The sequence below is a fragment of the Muscardinus avellanarius genome (assembly GCF_963383645.1).
Source record: "Muscardinus avellanarius genome assembly, chromosome: 10".
NCBI lineage: Eukaryota > Metazoa > Chordata > Mammalia > Rodentia > Gliridae > Muscardinus > Muscardinus avellanarius.
Genome location: NC_137796.1, coordinates 65788606 through 65808322, shown reverse-complemented (window position 1 = coordinate 65808322; position 19717 = coordinate 65788606). Strand labels below are relative to the sequence as shown.

Genomic DNA, 19717 nt, shown 5'->3' with positions numbered 1-19717 from the left:
TGGTGATTCATCCTTGTAATTCCAGTACTTGGGAGGCTGAGACAGGAGAATCACAGGTTCACGGTCAGCCAGCTACTTAGTGAGGCCCCCTGCAAAACTTAGCGAGACCTTGTTTCAAAAATAAAGAATAAAAAAAGAGTGCTGGGAAGCCAGGTGTGGTGGCCCACGCTTGTAATCCCAGCATTTGGGAGGCTGAAACCGCAGGATCGCGGTTCACAGACAGCCTCAGCTACTTAGTGAGGCCCTCTGCAACTTAGTGAGACCCTGTTTCAAAATAAAGAATAAAAATAGGGCAGGGGTGTGGCTTGGAGGTCAAATGCCTCTGGGTTTCATCCCCAGACCTAAAAAAAAAAAAAAAAAAAAAAAAATAGTGCTGGGGATGTAGCTTGGAGGTAAAATGCCCCTGGGTTCCACCCCCAGTCCTACAAAATAAACGAACAAACAAAAAAAATCAGGGTCTTGCTGGGCCTGGTGACGCACGCTTGTAATCCCAGAACTTGGAAGGTTGAGACAGGAGGATCACAGGCTTGTGGCCAGCCTCAACTACTTAGTGAGACCCTCCGCAACTTAGTGAGACCCTGTTTCAAAATGAAGAATAAAAAATAGGGCTGGAGGTGTAGCTAAGAGACAGAATGCTGCTGGGTTCAATCCCCAAAACCACAAAACAAAACAACAACAACAACAAAAAACAAGGTCTTGCTAAGTGCCTGAGGTTGGACTCGAACCTGCGATCCTTCTGTTTCAGCCTCCCAAATGTAACGGTGTGAGATGGCGAGCGCGGGTTTTTGTTCTTAGCTAGTTTAGAAAAAATTAGTGAGAACTATACTGCTGTAAGCTTAAGCAATTTTTATTATTACAAAGGCAGAAAGAAGGGACAGAATTATTAAAGCATTACATCAGAGAGAGAGAGAGAGAGAGAGAGAGAGAGAGAGAGAGAGAGAGAGAGAGGAGAGAGAGAGAGACACGTAGTTGAGTGAAGTTTTTGAACACATAACAGTTTTTATAGATTCATTATCTCCCATCTTGCTTAACCAATAGTCTTTCTATCTGCTCCTGACCCATTAGGTGTGGCCCCGCCCATTATCTCTGGTGCAAGTCTTTTGATATGATTACGAGGAGTCACCATCTCCCATCCTGCTGGACCAAAAGCCTTCTTCCTGTGCTGATGCAGGTGTGGGCCCGCCCTTCCTCTCCGGTGCAAGTCTTTGTTAAGACCAAGATGTGTTACTTGACCAGAAAGTCAGGGGTCCCATGGTATCTTCCCTCTTTGAGGAAGGCCTGTACCATCCTCCTGCATCCTCGGGGAGTTTTAGCTTATCTGCTAGAAGCTATTTATTAGGTAACCGTGTTTAGAATATGAAGGCCCTGGGCTACAACTCTTTTGTGTACTTGCTAATCATTTTTAGTAACAGCTGCCTCCCTTCCCTGTCTGTCTGCGCAGCACCCAGGCCCCGACTATTTTTTACATTTTAGAATGAATACCAAAGCAATTTTCCACTGCCAACACATTCCCCATCACCAAGTACTGGAATTACAGGCATACGCCATCTCGGCTGGCCAATTTGGAGCTATTTTCTTTGGGCAGACTAATGAGCTAGTTTGAAATGGGAACAGCTACGGAGGGCGCCTCTGTGGGCATGAGAAGATGGACTAGGCTGAGAGGTCGGTGGGTACCCTGGCAGACAAATCACTGGGGATGGTGATGACGAAGTCCCAGTGGGAGAGAGGAACCCCTCTCTGAGGCAGAAGAGGCAAGACCAGGTGGGGCACGTCTGAGAGCCTGAAAGGCTCTCAAAGATGAGAACAGAGCTGGGACAGGAGGATTGCAGGTTTGAGGCCAGCCTCAGCAATTTAGCAGGGGTGTGTGTGTGGCCTCATCAAATGCTGTGTGCATGTACGTTCCTACCACTCTGAAATACATTATGATGTGAGACTTCAATGTACCAACAGAAGTATATTAAAGAAAAATAAAAAGGAGCTGGGCGTGGTGGTGCACGCTTGTAATCCCAGCATTTGGGAGGCTGAGGCGGGAAGAACACGTGGTTCTCAGACAGCCTCAGCTACTTAGTGAGGCCCTCTGCAACACAGTGAGACCCTATTTCAAAATAAAGAATAAAAAATAAGACTGGGGCCAGGCGTGGTGGCGCACGCTTGTAATCCCCGCGTTTGAGAGGCGGAGACAGGAGGATCACGCAGGTTCGAAGCCAGCCACGCTGGCTTAAGAGACCCTGTTTCCAAATAAAAAAACATATAAAAATAGATCTGGGAGTGTAGCCCAGAGGTAGAAGGGTTTCCAGGAACCCCAGTACCACCAAGAAACAAAAAAACAATAAGAAACAAAACAAAACAAAACAACAGGACTGGAAGTGTAGCTTGAATGTAGATTGCCCTTGGGTTCCATCCCCAGTACCACAAAAAATATTAAAAAATTAAAAATTTAAAAATAAAAAGGGCTGCAGGTGTCGCTTGGATGTAGAATGCCCCCAGGTTTAATCTACATTACCCCCCCCCCAAAAAAAAAACAGTAGGCTTCAGAGACACAGGGTCCAGAGACACAGAGTCCACTGTAACCTCAGGGCGGGGCTTCTCACCTGGGAATGACTGACTTTTGCCCCCCTCCCATGTTTTTTTTTTCTCCACCATGGGAGCTCTGCAAAGGTCTTAGTTCAAAATGCCTGCATCATGTGGGCTGTAGACCAGGTCTGTTTTCTCTGATGGTGCTAAAACCACATCCGTAGGCCTTTAGAGATAACATGCTGTCCGGTGCCCATCCGGTAGCCAGCACTCCTGCTCTCAATTTAATAAAAAATGTTTTAAGTTTAGCTTTTGTTCCTAGGATGGGGTGATTTCCCTATTTGTCCCTGAGGAGAAATTAGTTACTAACTGCTCCCTCATACCATGTCCTGGTGGACATGCATGCGGTCGCCGTGGACACCTGCTCATGGTCAGCAAGACAAACATGGCATCCGAACACCCCTCATACCTTTTGTAGGATCAATCCTCTCAAAGTGTAGCTGGGCGTGGTGGCGCACGCTTGTAATCCCAGCATTCGGGAGGCTGAGACAGGAGGATCGTGTTTCACGGACAGCCTCAGTTACTTAGTGAGTCCCCTTGCAACTCAGTGAGACCCTGTTTCAAAATAAAGAATAAAGCCGGGTGTGGTGGCGCACGCTTGTAATCCCCGCGCTTGGGAGGCGGAGACAGGAGGATCCCGCAGGTTCAAAGCCAGCCGCGCTGGTTTAAGAGACCCTGTTTACAAATAAAAAGTATAAAATAGGTCTGGGAGTGTAGCTCGGAGGTAGAAGGGCTTCCAGGAACCCCAGTACCACCACCAAAACAAAAACAAAAACAAAATAAAGAATAAAAAATAGGGCTGGGGATGTAGCTTGGCGGTAGAATGCCCCTGGGTTCAATCACTAGTACCGCAAAAAAAAAAATAAAAATAAAAATAAAAATAAAAAATCGGCTGGGGGTGCAGTAGCTCAGAGGTTGAAGGCTTGTGGGTTCCATTCCCAGTACTGAAAAAAAAAAAGAAAAAAAGAAAAAAGAAAACTCTCTCTAAGTGTACAAATAGCACATACCCTTCACTTAAAAGGTGAGACTTGAAATGATGATGAGTATAAAAATCCCCCACGAACACACGCCGCTGTTCACTTTTCCGTTCCAGTGCCGCTACTGGTTTCCCCAACATGTAGGCTAATGGAGTTCTGAGCTCCTCATTGCCGCAGCAGCCGCCTCCTCCTCCTCCTCCTCCTCCTCCTCCTCCTCCTCCTCCTCCTCCTCCTCCACCTTCTTGTATTGAGGATTGAACCCAGGGGTTTTCTGCCTTCCAGCTACACCTCCAGCCCATTTTTACCCCCAGCCCATTTTTTTATGTGTGTGTGTGTGTGTGTGTGTGTGTGTGTGTGTGTGTGTGTGGTGCTAGGGATTAAACCCAGGGTCATTGTACCTCTGAGCTATATGCCTCCAGCTCTATTTTATTTTTGAAACAAGGTCTCACTAAGTTGCCGAGGCTTGCTTTGAACCTGTGATTCTCCTGTCTCAGTCTCCCAAGCACTGGGGTTACAGGTGTGCTCCACCATACCTGGCTTAGTTTTGTTTTGAATCAGGGTCTCACTAAGTTGCTGAGAGTCTCCCTAAGTTGCTGAGGCTGGCCTCAAACTTGTGATCCTCCTGTCTCAGCTTCCCAAGTACTGGGATTACAAGTGTGCGCCACCACATCCGGCTCATATTACATTTAATTTTATTTCTCTTTAAGTCTCCAGTCTGCGGTAGTTCTTTCATGAACAGAAAATTTTTGAAGAAAACAGGATGGGTATTTATTTATTAATTTATGGTAGTGTCATGGGACAGCAGGATAACTTCTGTGGGTTCGCGGTGAAGAGAATTTCAATACGTGCCAGTCAGAGATAAAGGCAAGGGTTTTAATTCAAGTAAAGATACATGTTCAAGGGAAACGTGGGCCAATCCCAGAGCATGAGAGTGACTGCAAGGAGAGAGACAGCTGCAAAATGCTGCTCAGAGTGTCCATGAGCTGCCCCAAAATGGCCCTATGGCCCCCAAAGTGGCCCTATGGCCCCAAAATGGCCAAGAGCACCTCAAATCTAGACTTTTTTTTTCTTTGTGGTACTGGGGATGGAACCCAGGGGCACTCTACCTTCGAGTCACACTCCCAACCCTGTTTTTTAATCTTTATTTTGAAACAGGGTCTCACTGAGTTGCAAAGGGCCTCACTAAGTAGCTGAGGCTGTCCTCGAACTACGATCCTCCTGTCTCAGGCTCCCAAATGCTGGGATTACAAGCGTGTGCCACCACGCCCGGCTAGACTTTTTTTATTTTTTATTAATAGGGCTTACTAGAAAGAGGGTGGTCAGAGCACATGAGATGGTGGGCTCCTTCTTTGAAGCTTTCTGGTTCACAAAAGATGGGAATTCCTTTTAGATAAGAATCCCAGGGAGCAGAGACATGAAGCCTGGGTGCAGGGCTGTTTAATAAAAGTTTTTTTGGGGGGATCTTCCTGAAGGCAGACAAAAGTTGAAAGTCTCTCAGGTTTAATCACCTCAGGAATTTCCTGAGCCAGCCCATTATGATTTAAAGGTATAGGCCTAGCTTTTTAAGAATAACCAAGCTCTGTTACTAATCTAAATCTGAAGATTGCAGATTTTAAAATCATATTTTTTCTTTTCTTCCCAATGGGTCTCGTTTCTACCTAAAATTTTACTTCTAATCTACCTCATCAGCACTTCAAGCTACACCCCCAGCCTGATTTTTTTTTTTTTTTTTTTTGGTACTGGGGATTGAAACCAGGGGCATTCTATCTCTGAACTACACCTCCAGCCCTATTTTTTTTTTTATTATTATTCTTTATTTTGAAACAAGGTCTCACGAAGTTGCAGAGGGCCTTACTAAATAGCTGAGGCTCTCCGCAAATAGCAATCCTCCTGTCTCAACCTCTCAAGTACTGGGATTACAAGCATGTGCCACCACGCCCAATTCTCAACCCAATTTTATATTTATTTTATTTTATTTTATTTACTTTTTTGTGGTGCTGGGGATGGAACCCAGGGGGCATTCTACCTTTTAGCCACACCCCTTGCCCTCTTTTTTATCCTTTATTTTGAAACAGGATTTCACCGAGTTGCAAAGGGCCTCACTAAGTAGCTGAGGCTGGCCGCAAACCGCCATCCTCCTGTCTCAGCCTCCCAAATGCTGCGATTACAAGTGTGCGCCACCCCCCCCAACTATGTTTATTTTTTGAAATAGGATCTCGCTAAGCTGATGAGAGTCTCACTACTTGCTGAGGCCATCCTCAAACCTATGATCCCCCTATCTCAGCCTCCCAAGTAATGGGATTATAGGCATGTTCCATCATGTCCGGCTCATATTACATTTAATTTTATTTCTCTTTCATCTCCTCCAGTCTGTAGCAGTTCTTCAGTATTTCACGAACTGAAAGCTTTTGAAGAGAACAGGATGGGTATTTATAAAATGCCCTCTCTGGGCGTGGTGGCACACACTTGTCATTCTAGTACATGGGTGGCTGAGACAGGAGGATGACAGGTTCAAGGACAGCCTCAACAAGTAGCGAGACTCATCAACCTAGTGAGTCCCTGTTTCCAAATAAAAATAAAATAGGGCTTGGGGTGTAGCTTCGAGGTAGAATGCCCTGGGATTCAATCCCCAGTGCCACACACAAAAAGAGATGCCCTCAAAGTAGGTCTGTCTGGTAGCTCTCATGATGACACTGGACTGTGGGTGTTTGGAAGAGGTCGTATGTCTTCTCAGGGCATTGCGACAGAGATGACAAGGGGCCAGTTTGTCTTATCACTCTTGATAACCTTGATCTCGTAGTTAAGGAGGTATATGCCAGGTTTCTTCATTGTAAAAGTTACTAATTTTTCTTCTTGTAGTTCATACATATTTGAGGGAGATACTTTGAAACTATGTAAATATTGTTTTCTTCCTTAATTTTTTAAGGTACCGGGGATGGAACAAGGGGTATTCTACCCCTTCAGCCTTATTTTTTATTCTTTATTTTAAAAAAAAAAAGGGGTATCACTGAGTTGCAGAGGGCCTCACTAAGTAGCTGAGGCTGTCTTCGAACTGTGATCCTCCGGTCTCAGCCTCCCAAATGCTGGGATTACAAGTGTGTGCCACCACGCCTGGCTCACCTTCCTTAAATTTTCATTCATTCATTTTAGCCTATATTGGGGACTCTTGACTGTAGCAGTTATTACAGTGATATTTACTGGTAATTTTTCTAACTTCTATCTCCTTCCTTCTGTCTTTACTCATTACAGCCCCACTTCCCAGTCCTGGGAATTGAACCAGGGTCTCAGACATGCTAGGAAGCACTCTACCACTGAGCTATATACACAGCTCCTTTTATTTATTTATTTTTTATCTTGTTTCCCAGGCTAGCCTAGAATGTTAAATCCTCCTGCCTCAGCCTCCTGAGTAGCTGGGACTCCAAGTGTGATCACTACACCAGGCTCTATACTTTAAAATAGATAGCGCAACTTAGCAAGACCCTTTTTCCAAATTAAAAAAAAAAATTGGGCTGGGGGTATAGCTAAGAGGTAGAATGCCTCTGGGTTCAATCCATATTACCACACATAGACACAAATATATATTATATATATGTATATATATACACACATATACATATACACATATATATGTATATATATTATATATGGATATATTTGTATATATGTATATGGATATATTTGTGTATATATATATATGAGGAGATATATTTAGCATGATTTAAACATTGCTCAATGTAAATATGTATCAAACATTATCATCCTGTATCCCATAAATGTAGACAATTTTTATGTATCAGTTTTGGATTTTTGTTCTATAATGGGGGGTGGTACTGGAGATTGAGCCCAAGGACATTCTACCTCTGAGCTATACTCTCAGCTACACATATGTATGTGTGTATATATAAATACATATATACAATATACCCATTTAAAGTTCATAACGCAATGGTTTAAGCTGCATATTCAGAGTTGGTGAAGCCATTACCACAATCTAATTTTAGAATGTTTTTGTCACAGGCAGTCTATACAACTACTCTCGGCTTTGGGCAACCGCTAGTCTATTTTCTCTATATAAACCACAAAGTACTTTTAGCAGTTGTGATAAAGAAAACATAAAATTTACCACCTTAACCGCTTTTAAAATTTAAATTAATTTCATTTTAAAATGGATACATAAAAGCCAGGCATGGTGGTGCATGCCTATAATTTCTTTCCTTCCTTCCTTCCTTCCTTCCTTCCTTCCTTCCTTCCTTTCTTTCTGGTGGTACTGGGGTTCCTGGAAGCCCTTCTACCTCCGGGCTACACTCCCAGACCTATTTTTTTACATTTTTATTTGGAAACAGGGTCTCCTAAGCCAGCGCACGCGGCTGGCTTCGAACCTGCATGATCCTCCTGTCTCTGCCTCCCAAGCGCGGGGATTACAAGCGTGCGCCACCACGCCCGGCATGCCTATAATTTCAGTACTTGGGAGGCTTAAACAGCAGAATGGCAGGTTTGAGGTCAGTCTCAGCAACTTAGAGAGACCTTTAACAATTTAGCAAGACCTTGTTTTAAAATTAAAAAAAACCCCAAAAGGGCTGAGAGTGTAGCTTACAGGTAGAATGCCCCGGGCTTCAATCCTCAGTACACCCCACCTCCATAGAACAACAACAACAAAAAACCAAAACTGATGTATAAAAATTGTTCATATTTTTTGGATACAGTATGATGATATTTTTATTTATTTGGAAACAGGGTCTCTTAAGCCAGCGCGGCTGACTACGAACCTGTGTGATCCACCTGTCTCTGCCTCCCAAGCACGGGGATGACAAGCGTGTGCCACCACGCCCGGCCAGTATGATGATATTTTGATACACATTTACTGTGGAATGTTTAAGTCAGGTTAAATATATCTCCTCAAATATTTATCACTCCTGTGACATGAAAACGTTCAGAATTTTTCCTGTAGGTCTTTGAAATACACAGGACATTACAGTCAAGTGCACAGTTGAGTAGTGTTATGTGTGCTCACCTTGTTATAAAACAGATCTCCCAGACTTTTCCTCTTGCAAAATGAAACTCTGCACCCAGAAAAAGGTTGTTTAATGTGAATAACACCCACAGAAAAGTATAACTTCCGCCGGGCATGGTGACGCACACTTGTAATACCAGCATTCAGGGGGGCTGAGACCTGGAGGATTGCGGTTCGCGGACAGCCTCAGCTACTTAGGGAGGCCCTCTGCAACTCAGTGAGACCCGGTTTCAAAATAAAGAATAAAAAATGGGCAGGGGGTGTAGTTCGGAGGTCAAATGACCCTGGGTTCCATCCCCAGACCCGCAAAAAATAAAAAAGTATAACTTCCATTTTTTGCAGTTATTTATTGAAGTGATAGATAGATAAAAGAGATACCTTAAAGACCAAGTGTGTGTGTGTGGGGGTGGGGGTGACTGTTTTCAGCCGGCTTATTAATTACATATATTTAGTGGAGGCATATTTATTTATTTATTTATTTATTCATTTATTTATTTATTTTTATTTATTTTTGGTGGTACTGGGAGTGGAACCCAGGGGCTTTCTACCTCCGGGCTATACTCCCAGACCTATTTTATACTTTATTTGGAAACAGGGTCTCACTAAGTTGCTGAGAGCCTCACTAAGTAGCTGACGCTGGCTTTGAACCTGTGTGATCCTCCTGTCTCAGCCTCCCAGTGCTGGGATTACAAGCGTGCACCACCACGCCCGGCTAGTGGAGGCATATTTAAAGAACATTAAAATAAGAGAAATTAAGAGAGCAAGCTGGACATGGTAGCTATGCCTACAATCCCAGTACTTGGGAGGCTCCGACAGGAGGATCTCAGGTTTGAGCTCAGCCTCTGCTACTCAGCAAGACTCTCGGCAACTTAGCAAGAACTTTTTTCAAAATAAAAATAAAATAGGACTGAGAGTGTGGCTTGGAGGTAGAGCCCCTGGGTTCAATCAAAAACCAAAAACAAACTGGGTGTAGTGGCGCATGCTTGTAATCCCAGTACTTAGGAGGCTTAGACAGGTGGATTGCGGTTCGCGGACAGCCTCGGCTGCTTAGTGAGACCTTCTGCAATTTAGTGAGACCCTGTTTCAAAATAAAGAATAAAAAATAGGACTGGAGATAGAGCTCGGAGGTAGAAAGCCCCTGGGTTCCACTCCCAGTACCACCAAAAATAAAAATAAATAAATAAATAAATAAATAAATAAATATGCCCCTGGGTTTAATCCCTAGTAACACACACACACACACACACACACACACACACACACACACACACACGGTAAATAAACTAAATCTCTACGAAACCAGAAGACAGATGAAGAGAAGAAATTGCAGCTAATGTTCAGAAAGACAGAGTGCAAATAGTAGTGCATCTGCCTAAGAAAGCGCTCTGTCTTGTTGTGAGAAGGACACAAACTCTCGGCGCCTCTTTCTTGCTGAGTCTCTGTGCAGGTCCCACACATCCCCCGCAGCTCTGGGTATTCACCTGCCACCCCTAGGGGTTAGCCCGAAGGTGTCCTCCATGTGGCACTTGTGTGAGCTCCAGCTAGGTCCAGCCAGGTCCTGCCAGCCCTCCTCGTGCGGTGCCCTGCGGCTGTGCCAATTTTCAGCTAGTACCGCCAGGAGGGCCACGAGGACCAGTCCAGCCACACCCATCCGGATGGAGTTCCCCACGGTGTAATCCCCATGCCCGGAGTCTAGAGACATAAATGAAAGAGATGGATGACTGTTGGTCGCGTTCCATTCCATCCCAACGCCAGAACCCTGAAATAGAGGCCCCTATCCCTGTCTGCTTGCCAAAATGTGGCCCCCTGAGACCCCTCCGCAGGAGCCCACTGGCTCACTAGCACCAGCTCCCTGGTGTGCAAGCCGTGAGGAAGAGGTGGCCACGGGGAGGTGTGTTCTCTCTCCCTTCTCGCTTCACTTGCTGGTCTCACTGACTGCCTACGCGTGTTTCTGTGACACCTCTCTATGTCCGGGACTCTAAATTTTCTCCTCCAAACCGTCCTAACTTCACACAACGATGTGTGTTCTTCTCACAGATGACAGAAGTTAGATACCTGTTGGTACCTGGGAAATAAGTAAGTAGGGGAAAATTTTCGGTAAATTTAAGAAAGTTTGCTAGGTGTGGTAGCTCACACCTGTGCTCCCCATACTTGGGAGGCTTAGACAGGAGGATCGAGGGTTTGAGGGGTCAACTTAGTGAGACTCCTCCGGCAACATAGCTAGACGCTGTTTCGGAATCAAAAGAGCTGGGGATGTAGCTCAGAGGTAGAACGCCCACATTTTCTTTTGCCATTTCTCTGCTAGCTTCTTGGAGAGGTCGATGGAAGAGATGAAGGACTTCACCTTGTACAACGGGCAGCAATTGCTTTCTTCTGCCACAAGTCTCATCTTCTCCCTCCAAATAGAGGGAGGTATGCACATGACATAAAAGCAAGGCTCATGATACAGTTCTTTAGAGTCTTTTTTTTTTTTTTGGTAGTACTGGGGGTGGAACCCAGAGGCTTTCTACTTCTGGGCTATACTCCCAGACCTTTTTTTAAAAAATATATATTTTATTTGGAAACAGGGTCTCACTAAGTTGCTGAGAGCCTCACTAAGTAGCTGAGGCTGGCTTTGAACCCGTGCGATCCTCCTGTCTCAGCCTCCCGAGCGTGGGGATTACAAGCGTGCGCCACCATGCCCGGCTTTTCTTTTTTAAATTAAAAAAAAATTTTTTTTTTTTTTTTGCAGTATTGGGGATGGAACCCAGGGGCATTCTACCTTTGAGCTATACCTCCAGTCCTTTTTTTTTTTTTTTTTTATTGGGGATGGAACCCAGGGACATTTGACCTCCAAGCCACACCCCCTGCCCTATTTTTAAAAATTATTTATTTTGAAACAGGGTCTCACTAAGTCGCAGAGGGCCTCCCTAAGTAGTTGAGGCTGTCCGCAAACAGCGATTCTCTGGTCTCAGCCTTCCGAATGCTGGGATTACAAGCGTGGGCCACCACGCCCGGCATCCAGCCCTATTTTTTATTCTTTATTTTGAAACAGGGCCTCACTAAGTAGCCGAGGCTGTCCGTGAATTGCGACCCTCCTGTCTCAGCCTCCCTAATGCTGGGATTACAAGCATGCCCCACCATGCCCGGCATCTTTAGAGTCTTTCTATGAGCCATGGGTTTCCCGTTGCTCACGGTGGATTCTAGAACTGAAGGTTAGTGTAAGGATTTCCAGCTACACTTAAGCTTGTGAAAAAGAGACAGGTGTGCCTCATCTTCACAGCTAGGGTACATGAGTCTTTGCCACCCTGCTTTTCTTTCTCAGGGCACCTCCTCACATTCCTGCCTGGGGATGGCCCTGGAGGATGCTGGGCTGCTGGGTTGGATGTACCTACCTGCGACAACGAGCTTCAGAGCGTCACTGGGGGCCGACCACACATAGGGCCGGTTGCTGTGCCAGCCGTAGCACCTGTAGCTCCCTGCAAAGCTGTGGTTCACAGGACCCAGGATGAAGTTGCCCGGGTGCCTCCATTGGTGCTGTGGCAGAGAAGCTTCTCCTTCCTTAACCAGAGAAAATCTGTCGAATGGGATGTGTATTGAATTGCACTGGAAGGAAACCTTGTCTCCCGGCAGTACCACGAGGTGCTGGTCTGAGGAGAGGAAGGGCTTGTCGTACAAGCCTGACACAGAAGACAGTTGCCCGTTGGTAAGAGCTTTTCCCTTCTTTAAAAGTTATTTACTCACACACTCATCAAACAAAAAGCAGTCCTTCATTTTATAAAATTTCCGCAAGATGGCCAGCTATTTTATAGCAGATTTCTATTTGTTTTATTTTTGTCAGGCTGCACAATATGGTAGAAGTCAAACCTAATGCATGTGGTACAATGCAATCAGACAGTATTCCTAACATTTAGAAACCCAGCTGTTTTCTGCTTCAATGGTGCAGTGAATTACTTAAAATCAAATGTATCTGAATGTGAATTTGAGTGTGTGTGTGTGTGGGGGGGGGTACTGGGGATTGAACCCAGGTCAGTTCTACCTCTAAACCGCATCCCCAGCCCTATTCTATTTTTTAGTTTGAAGCAGGGTCTCGAGTCTCCCTAATTGTCAAGGATACCATGGAACCTGCGATCCTCCTGTCTCAGCCTCCCAAGTACCGGATCACAAGCGTGCACCACCACGCCCGACTTCAGTGTGAATTCTAGAAGGCCTTTGCCATGTCCCTTCTATTAAAATTTGCATGAGCCGGGCATGGTGGCGCACGCTTGTAATCCCCAGGCTTGGGAGGCGGAGACAGGAGGATCGCGCAGGTTCGAGGCCTGCTGCGCTGGTTTAAGAGACCAAATTTAAAAAAGTATAAAATAGGTCTGAGAGTGTAGCCCGGAGGTAGAAGGGCTTCCAGGAATCCCAGTACCACACCAAAAAAATTTGCATGAGTTAAAAATTTGATAAGTTCCACGAAAGTTACTTTAAATTTTCTTAGACCTCTCAATTATTTTTACTATTTTTTATTTTTCTATTTTTCATACCAGGGACTGAACCCAGAGGTGTTCTACTATTGAGATATACCCTTGGTCCCCCTTTGTGGTACTAAGGATTGAACAGGGGTGTTCTACTTCCAAGCTATACCCCTAGCTGTTTTATTATTTTTTGTTGTTGTTTTTTGAAACAGGGTCTCATTAAGTTGCTGAGAGTTTTGCTAAGTTGCTGATGCTGTCCTGAAACCTGTGATCCTCCTATCTCAGCCTCCCAAGTACTGAGATTACAGGTATGTGCCACCACACCTGGCTACCCCCAGGCCTTTAAAATTTTTTAAAATTAATTAATTTTTTTGGTACTGGGGATTAAACTAGAGGCATTTTACTTCTGAGCTACACTCCCAGCCATTTTTATTTTTTAATTTTTTTGTACTACTGGGATGGAACCCAGGGGCATTCTACCTCCGAGCTGCACCCCAGCCCTATTTTTTAATTCTTTATTTTGAAACAGGGTCTTGCTAAGTTGCTGAGAGTCTTGTTCCATTACTGAGGCTGGTTTCAAATCTGCAAACCTCCTGTTCTCAACCTTTCAAGTACTCGGATTACAGATGTGCACCACCATACCCAGCTAAATTTTTAAAAATTGATTTTCTGAGACTGGCGGATCTCACATAGGATGATGCTCTCCAGTTCCATCATTTTTATGCAAATGATTCACTTTTGTTCTTTATTATAGTTGAGTAAAACACCATGGCTATTACGTGCCTATATGAATGTATCGCCAAAAACCTCACTATCATGGGCAGGGATGAAGGAGGGGAGGAAAAAGGAGTCACAGGGAAGAAAACATCAACTAATGTTATGTGCATACATGAATACATCACTAGGAACCTCACTACCATGTACTATTATATTGCACCAATAAAAATTATTTGAGGCCGTGTACGGTGGCACACGCTCGTAATCCCAGCATTCGGGAGGCTGAGACAGGAGGATCGCAGTTTGCAGCCAGCCTCGACTACTTAGTGAGGCCCTCTGCAACTCAGTGGGGCTGGTTTCAAAGAATTAAAAATAGGGCTGGGGATGTAGCTCGAAGGTAGAATGCCCCTGGATTCCATCCCCAGTACCACAAAAATTTATTTAAAAATAAGTAAATAAATCAAACAAAGGGCTGGAGCCCCCAGTATCTCCTTACCGGTCACCACCAGCTCCAGGGGTCCACTTAGCTCTGACCAGTTGTACTCTTTCCTATATTGGCACCGATAACACCCAGCAGAGCTTGTGTTCATGTGGTTGATGACAAATTCAGCCTCCTTCTGAAACCCCAGTTTCTCTTCTACCACCCTGTGTGTGGCATTCTCCAGCACCAGCAGATGGTACAGGAAGGACTGGTTTGTTCCATGGCACAGGATCTTCACAGGCTCATTCCAGGGAACCACAGAGCCTGGAACTGCAGAGATGATGGGAATGGGGAAGTCCCCTGGAAGGAAAGAGCTGGATTCAGGGGGCCTCCATGGTGCGACCAAGTTTTTTTTTTTTTTTTTTGGCGGTACTGGGGATGGAACCCAGGAACAGTCTACCTCCGAGTTACACCCCCCGCACTACTTTTTATTCTTTATTTTGAAACAGGGTCTAAATGACTTGCAAAGGGCCTCACTAAGTAGCTGAGGCTGTCTTTGAACCCGGGTCCTCCTGTCTCAGCCTCCCAAATGCTGGGATTATAAGCCTGCGCCACCACACCCAGCTTCAAGTTTTCCTTTTTTTTTTGGTGTGTGTGTGTGTGTGTGTGTGTGTGTGTGTGTGTGTGTAATAAGAGAATTCAAGTGGGAAGGAACTGTAATTATTTCCTTATTTTTTGTGTTTTATGCATAAATAAAACTTGCCACTTAATTTTTTGTGGTACTAGGGAATGAACTCAGGGGCATTCTACCGCCGAGCTATATCCCCAGCCCTGTTTGTAAAATTTTTACTTTGAAATAGGGTCTCACAGGTTGATAAGAGTTATATTACTTGCTGAGGCTGTCCTAGAACCTGTGATCCTCCTGTCTTAGCCAAGCATGTGCCACCATGCCCGGCTTTAAATATATTTAACCTTAATTCATCGACCATTATTTTATTGGCATTAATTACATTCATTATGTTGTATAACCATAATTAAAATCTATTTACAACATTTTTTTTGTGGTCCTGGAGATTGAACCCAGGAGTTCAATCTCCTGAGCGACACCCTCAGTCCTATTTTATTTTTATTTTGAAACAGGGTCTCACTAGATGAGGGCCTCACTGCTTCTTAAGGTTGTCCTTGAATCTGTGATCTTCCTGTCTCAGCCTCCCAAGTACTAAGATTACAGGTGTGTACCACCACACTGGCTTCTTTACAACATTTTAAGCTCTCCATATAGAAACCCTATAATATTATTTTCTCTCTCTCTCCTTTCTTTCTTTCTTTCTTCCTTCCTTCCTTCCTTCCTTCCTTCCTTCCTTCCTTCTTTCTTTCTTTCTTTCTTTCTCTTTCCTACCTTCCTTCCTTTCTTCTTCCTTCCCTTCCTCCTTCCTTCCCTCCCTCCCTTCCTTCCTTTTCTTTCTTTCTTTCTCCTACTAGGGATTGAATCTAGGGACTCATGCATGCTAGGCAAGAACTCTGCCACTGGGCTTTTTATGTTTTATTTTGACACAAGGATCGCAGGTTTGAGGCCAGCCTTGGCAACTTAGCAAGGCTCTAGGTAATTCAGTGAGACCCTGTTTCCAAATAAAAAATAAAATAGAGCTTGGAGTGTAGCTCAGATAGAATGCCTCTTGGTTTCGTTCCCATCACAAGTGCGTGCACACACACACACACACACACACACACACACACACACACACACACTCGAGGCAGGTCTGGCTAAGTTGCCCAGGCTGCCTTGAACCTGCAATCCTCCTGCCTCAGCCTCCCGACTCCCTAAAGTTGTAGCACAGCGCTGTAGAACTGGATACTGGCAACAGAATGGAGGCTAAGACGTGGTGTGTGTGGTTTCTGGGCATGCAGCAGGGTTGGAGTGCTGCAGACAGAAGGGGCCACAGGGAAAGGCCCAGAGCTGATAAACTGCAGCAAGTGAAGAAGAAAGAAATTAAGGTCAGCCGGGCGTGGTGGCGCACGCTTGTAATCCCCGCGCTTGGGAGGCAGAGACAGGAGGATCGCGCAGGTTCGAAGCCAGCCACGCGGGCTGGCTTAGGAGACCCTGTTTCCAAATAAAAATGTAAAAATAGGTCTGGGAGTGTAGCCTGGAGGTATAAGGGCTTCCAGGAACCCCAGTACCGCCAAAAAAGAAAAAGAAAAAGAAATTAAGGTCAGCACGAGAGAGGATTGGAGCCCCAGAGGGAGGTGGAAGTTGCACTAGGGGAGGATAGACACGGCCAGGGTGGGCAGTGCTGGGTGGTCCTGGAGAAGCTGGTGGGCCTGACTAAGAGTAGTTGCAGGACGGAGATAAACACAGTTGTATCTGAAACACAGAAACACTCCAAGTTACAGTCTTTAGAGGGATGTGGAGGAGAGAAGACATAGATGGACATGAGGTTCACATCTGTGGGGGAGTGGGGAGGCCAAGGCAGCAGATGGGGCGACAGAATGTAGGGTGGTACCTTAGTACTTCTTAGTGCTTACCTTAGTACTACTTGGTGCTTACTTTAGGATTGATTAGTCTTTAGGGCTATTTGGTGCTTACTTTAGGATTCAGCACTGGAGCAGAGTATAGAAATAGAAAGTAGACCACAGGATTAGACTCAGGCAGCCTCCTTTTTTTTTTTTTTTGGTAGGTCTGGGGATGGAACCCAGGGGCATTTGACCTCCGAGCTACACCCCCTGCCCTATTTTGTATTCTTTATTTTGAAACAGGGTCTCACTAAGCTGCAGAGGGCCTCACTAAATAGCTGAGGCTAAGCTGGGCGTGGTGGCGCACACTTGTAATCCCAGCACACTTGTAATTTGGGAGGCTGAGACCGGAGGATCGTGGTTCGCGGACAGCCTCAGCTACTTAGCGAGGGCCTTCACAACTCAGTGAGACCCTGCTTCAAAATAAAGAATAAAAAATAGGGCAGGGGATGTAGCTCAGAGGTCAAATGCCTCTGGGTTCCATCCTCAGACCCGCAAAAAAAAAAAAAAAAAAAAAAAAGAAAGAAAAGCTGAGGCTGTCTGTGAATTGCAATCCTTCTGTCTCAGCATCCTTAATGCTGGGATTACAAGCATACGCCATCACACCTGGCTTTTGCAGCCTCCTTTTAAGTAAGTAGAGTGAGCAGACTCTGGATAATTAGGTTGTAAAAATAGAGGGAATCGACATAGAGAAGGATATTGGGCAAAGACAATGCCTGACTTCCTCATTACTGTTACCTGTGAACATCCAGTAACATCCAGACATTGATGGACACACTGCTGACGAGGCTGACTTTAACTCTACATGGGTCCGGAGTTGCCCAAGCGAGATAGAAATCTTGCAAGGAAAGCTGAGTTTGGTGGCTCATTCCTGTAATCCCAGTACTTGGGAGGCTGAGACAGGAGGATTACAGGTTCAAGGCCAGCCTCTGCAATTTAGCTAGACCCTCAGCAACCTACACAGACCCTGTTTCAAAAAAAAAAAAAATAGGACTGGAGGCATAGCTCAGAGGTAGAATGGCCTGGGTTTAATCCCTAGCACCAAAAACAACAATAAAAAACAGGAGCTGAGTGTGGTGGTGCACGCTTGTAATCCCAGCATTTGGGAGGCTGAGATTATCATGATTCGTGGACAACCGCAGCTACTTAGCGAGACCCTTTGCAACTCAGTGAGACCCTGTTTCAAAATAAAGAATAAACCGAGTGTGGTGGCACACGCTTGTAATCCCAACGCTTGGGAGGCGGAGACAGGAGGATCGCACAGGTTCGAAGCCAGCCACGCTGGTTTAAGAGACCCTGTTTCCAAATTTAAAAAAAAAAGTATAAAATAGGTCTGGGAGTATAGCCTGGAGGTAGAAGGGCTTCCAGGAACCCCAGTACCACCATAAAAACCAAACCAAAACAAAACAAAATAAAGAATAAAAAATAGGGCTGAGGGTGTATCTTGGAGGTAGAATGCCCCAGTACCATACGCACACACAAAAGAATAAAAACAAAAAGCAAAAAGAAAGAAAGAAAGGCAGACATTATGCAAGTGAAACCCAGAAGAAGCAACTAGTAGGGGGAATAAAACTGGAATCTCTCTGGGTTTCAGAACTCTTCCAGCTCCTTCTATCCAAACGCTGCCGGGAGGGTCTAGCAGGGCTGGGCGAGACTTAGGAGGCTCTTACCTTGCTGTGCCTGAATTCTCTGTCCCAGGCAGAGCACTGGAAAAGAGAGACCGGTGAAGAACCAACCTTCCAGTTTGCAGCCTCTAGAACAGATCGCATGGTAATGGCCGCAGAGGACATACACATACAGTGTGTACACGCATCCTCTTTCTTTCCCAGCAAGCAGTCCTGAGGCCCATTCTCAGTTTCAGCCCATTGCGGGTCCCAGACAGTAATGCCATGGTTTGGATAGAGGGACCTGAGCCCCGTGAACGAATCTGGACTTAGACACAGTTAAAGCCATCCAGGCAAAGGCCATCTTTCCACTAAGGAGATCAGATTCATCCAGGCTTCAAGTTCGGAGGAAGCGTGGCTATGGTGGGAGGCCCCATTCCCCCCGAGCCCATTTTTGTTTCAGAACTCACCGAGACAGAGAAGGGTGGCCTTTAGGGGGGCCATGCTCCTGGCCCAGCCGCGGCCCTGCTGGCCTCCTGATGGAGTATGTGAGCGGATGAGAGACACAAGACCGGAACCGTGAGGTCAGATTCTGTCATCACAGAATTTCTGTCTCTGTTGCTTCACAGCAAAGAGGAACTGCCTCTTCCTAAAGAACTCAGTTCTGGCTGCTCTTGGGTGGAGTTCCAGAGGCCATCTAGATTCTTGTTCATGTTTCAGATGAGTGTCAAGTGGTGTGTTGAAATCTATGAGGAAGAGCCGGGTGTGGTGGTGCATGTTTGTAATCCCAGTACCTGGGAGGCTGAGACTGGAGGATTGCAGGTTTACAGCCAGCCTCAGCTACTTAGTGAGGTCCTCTGCAACTTAGTGAGACCCTGTTTCAAAATGCCCCTAGGGAGCCGGGCGTGGTGGCGCACGCTTGTAATCCCTGCGCTTGAGAGGCTGAGACAGGAGGATCGCACAGGTTGGAAGCCAGCCTCAGCTACTCAGTGAGGCTTCCAGCAACTAAGTGAGACCCTGTTTCCAAATAAAATACAAAAAAGGTCTGAGAGTATAGCCTGGAGGTAGAAAGCCTCTGGGTTCCACCCCTCCAGTACCACCAAAAAAGAAAAAATGTGCCTAGGTTCAATCCCTGGTACCAGAAAAAAAAAAAAAAAAGAAAGAAAAGTAAAAGAGAAAACCAAATAAACAACAAGAAAAAAATAAACAGAAACCAGAAAAGAAATCTGTAATGAAGGAAACAGTTCAAATTTATCGCCACCAACCTCAATAACGTGGACGAGGAGGGAAAGGAAGTGGGGTGGGATCCAGAGAGAGACTCACCAAGTGCTGTGTGCATGTATGATTTCATCATTCTGAAACTCATTATGATATATAATCACAGTGCACCAATAAAAGTATATTAAACCAATAAAAGTTTAATGTAAAATATTTACATACCGATATACAAAAATATATTAACA

The 19717-nt window shown here is 45.3% G+C and overlaps 1 protein-coding gene across 1 annotated transcript; it reads right to left on the bottom strand.

Annotated features, from left to right (window-relative positions):
• Positions 1-10039: 10039 nt before the first annotated feature.
• Positions 10040-18758, bottom strand: FCAR (Fc alpha receptor; the record flags this gene model as incomplete). The annotated part of the gene is made up of 5 exons (XM_080703734.1): positions 10040-10254; positions 11937-12221; positions 14215-14499; positions 18321-18356; positions 18725-18758. 5 exons carry the CDS (start codon positions 18756-18758, stop codon positions 10040-10042), a joined length of 855 nt encoding a protein of 284 aa, XP_080559860.1.
• Between the last annotated feature and the right edge of the window lie 959 nt (positions 18759-19717).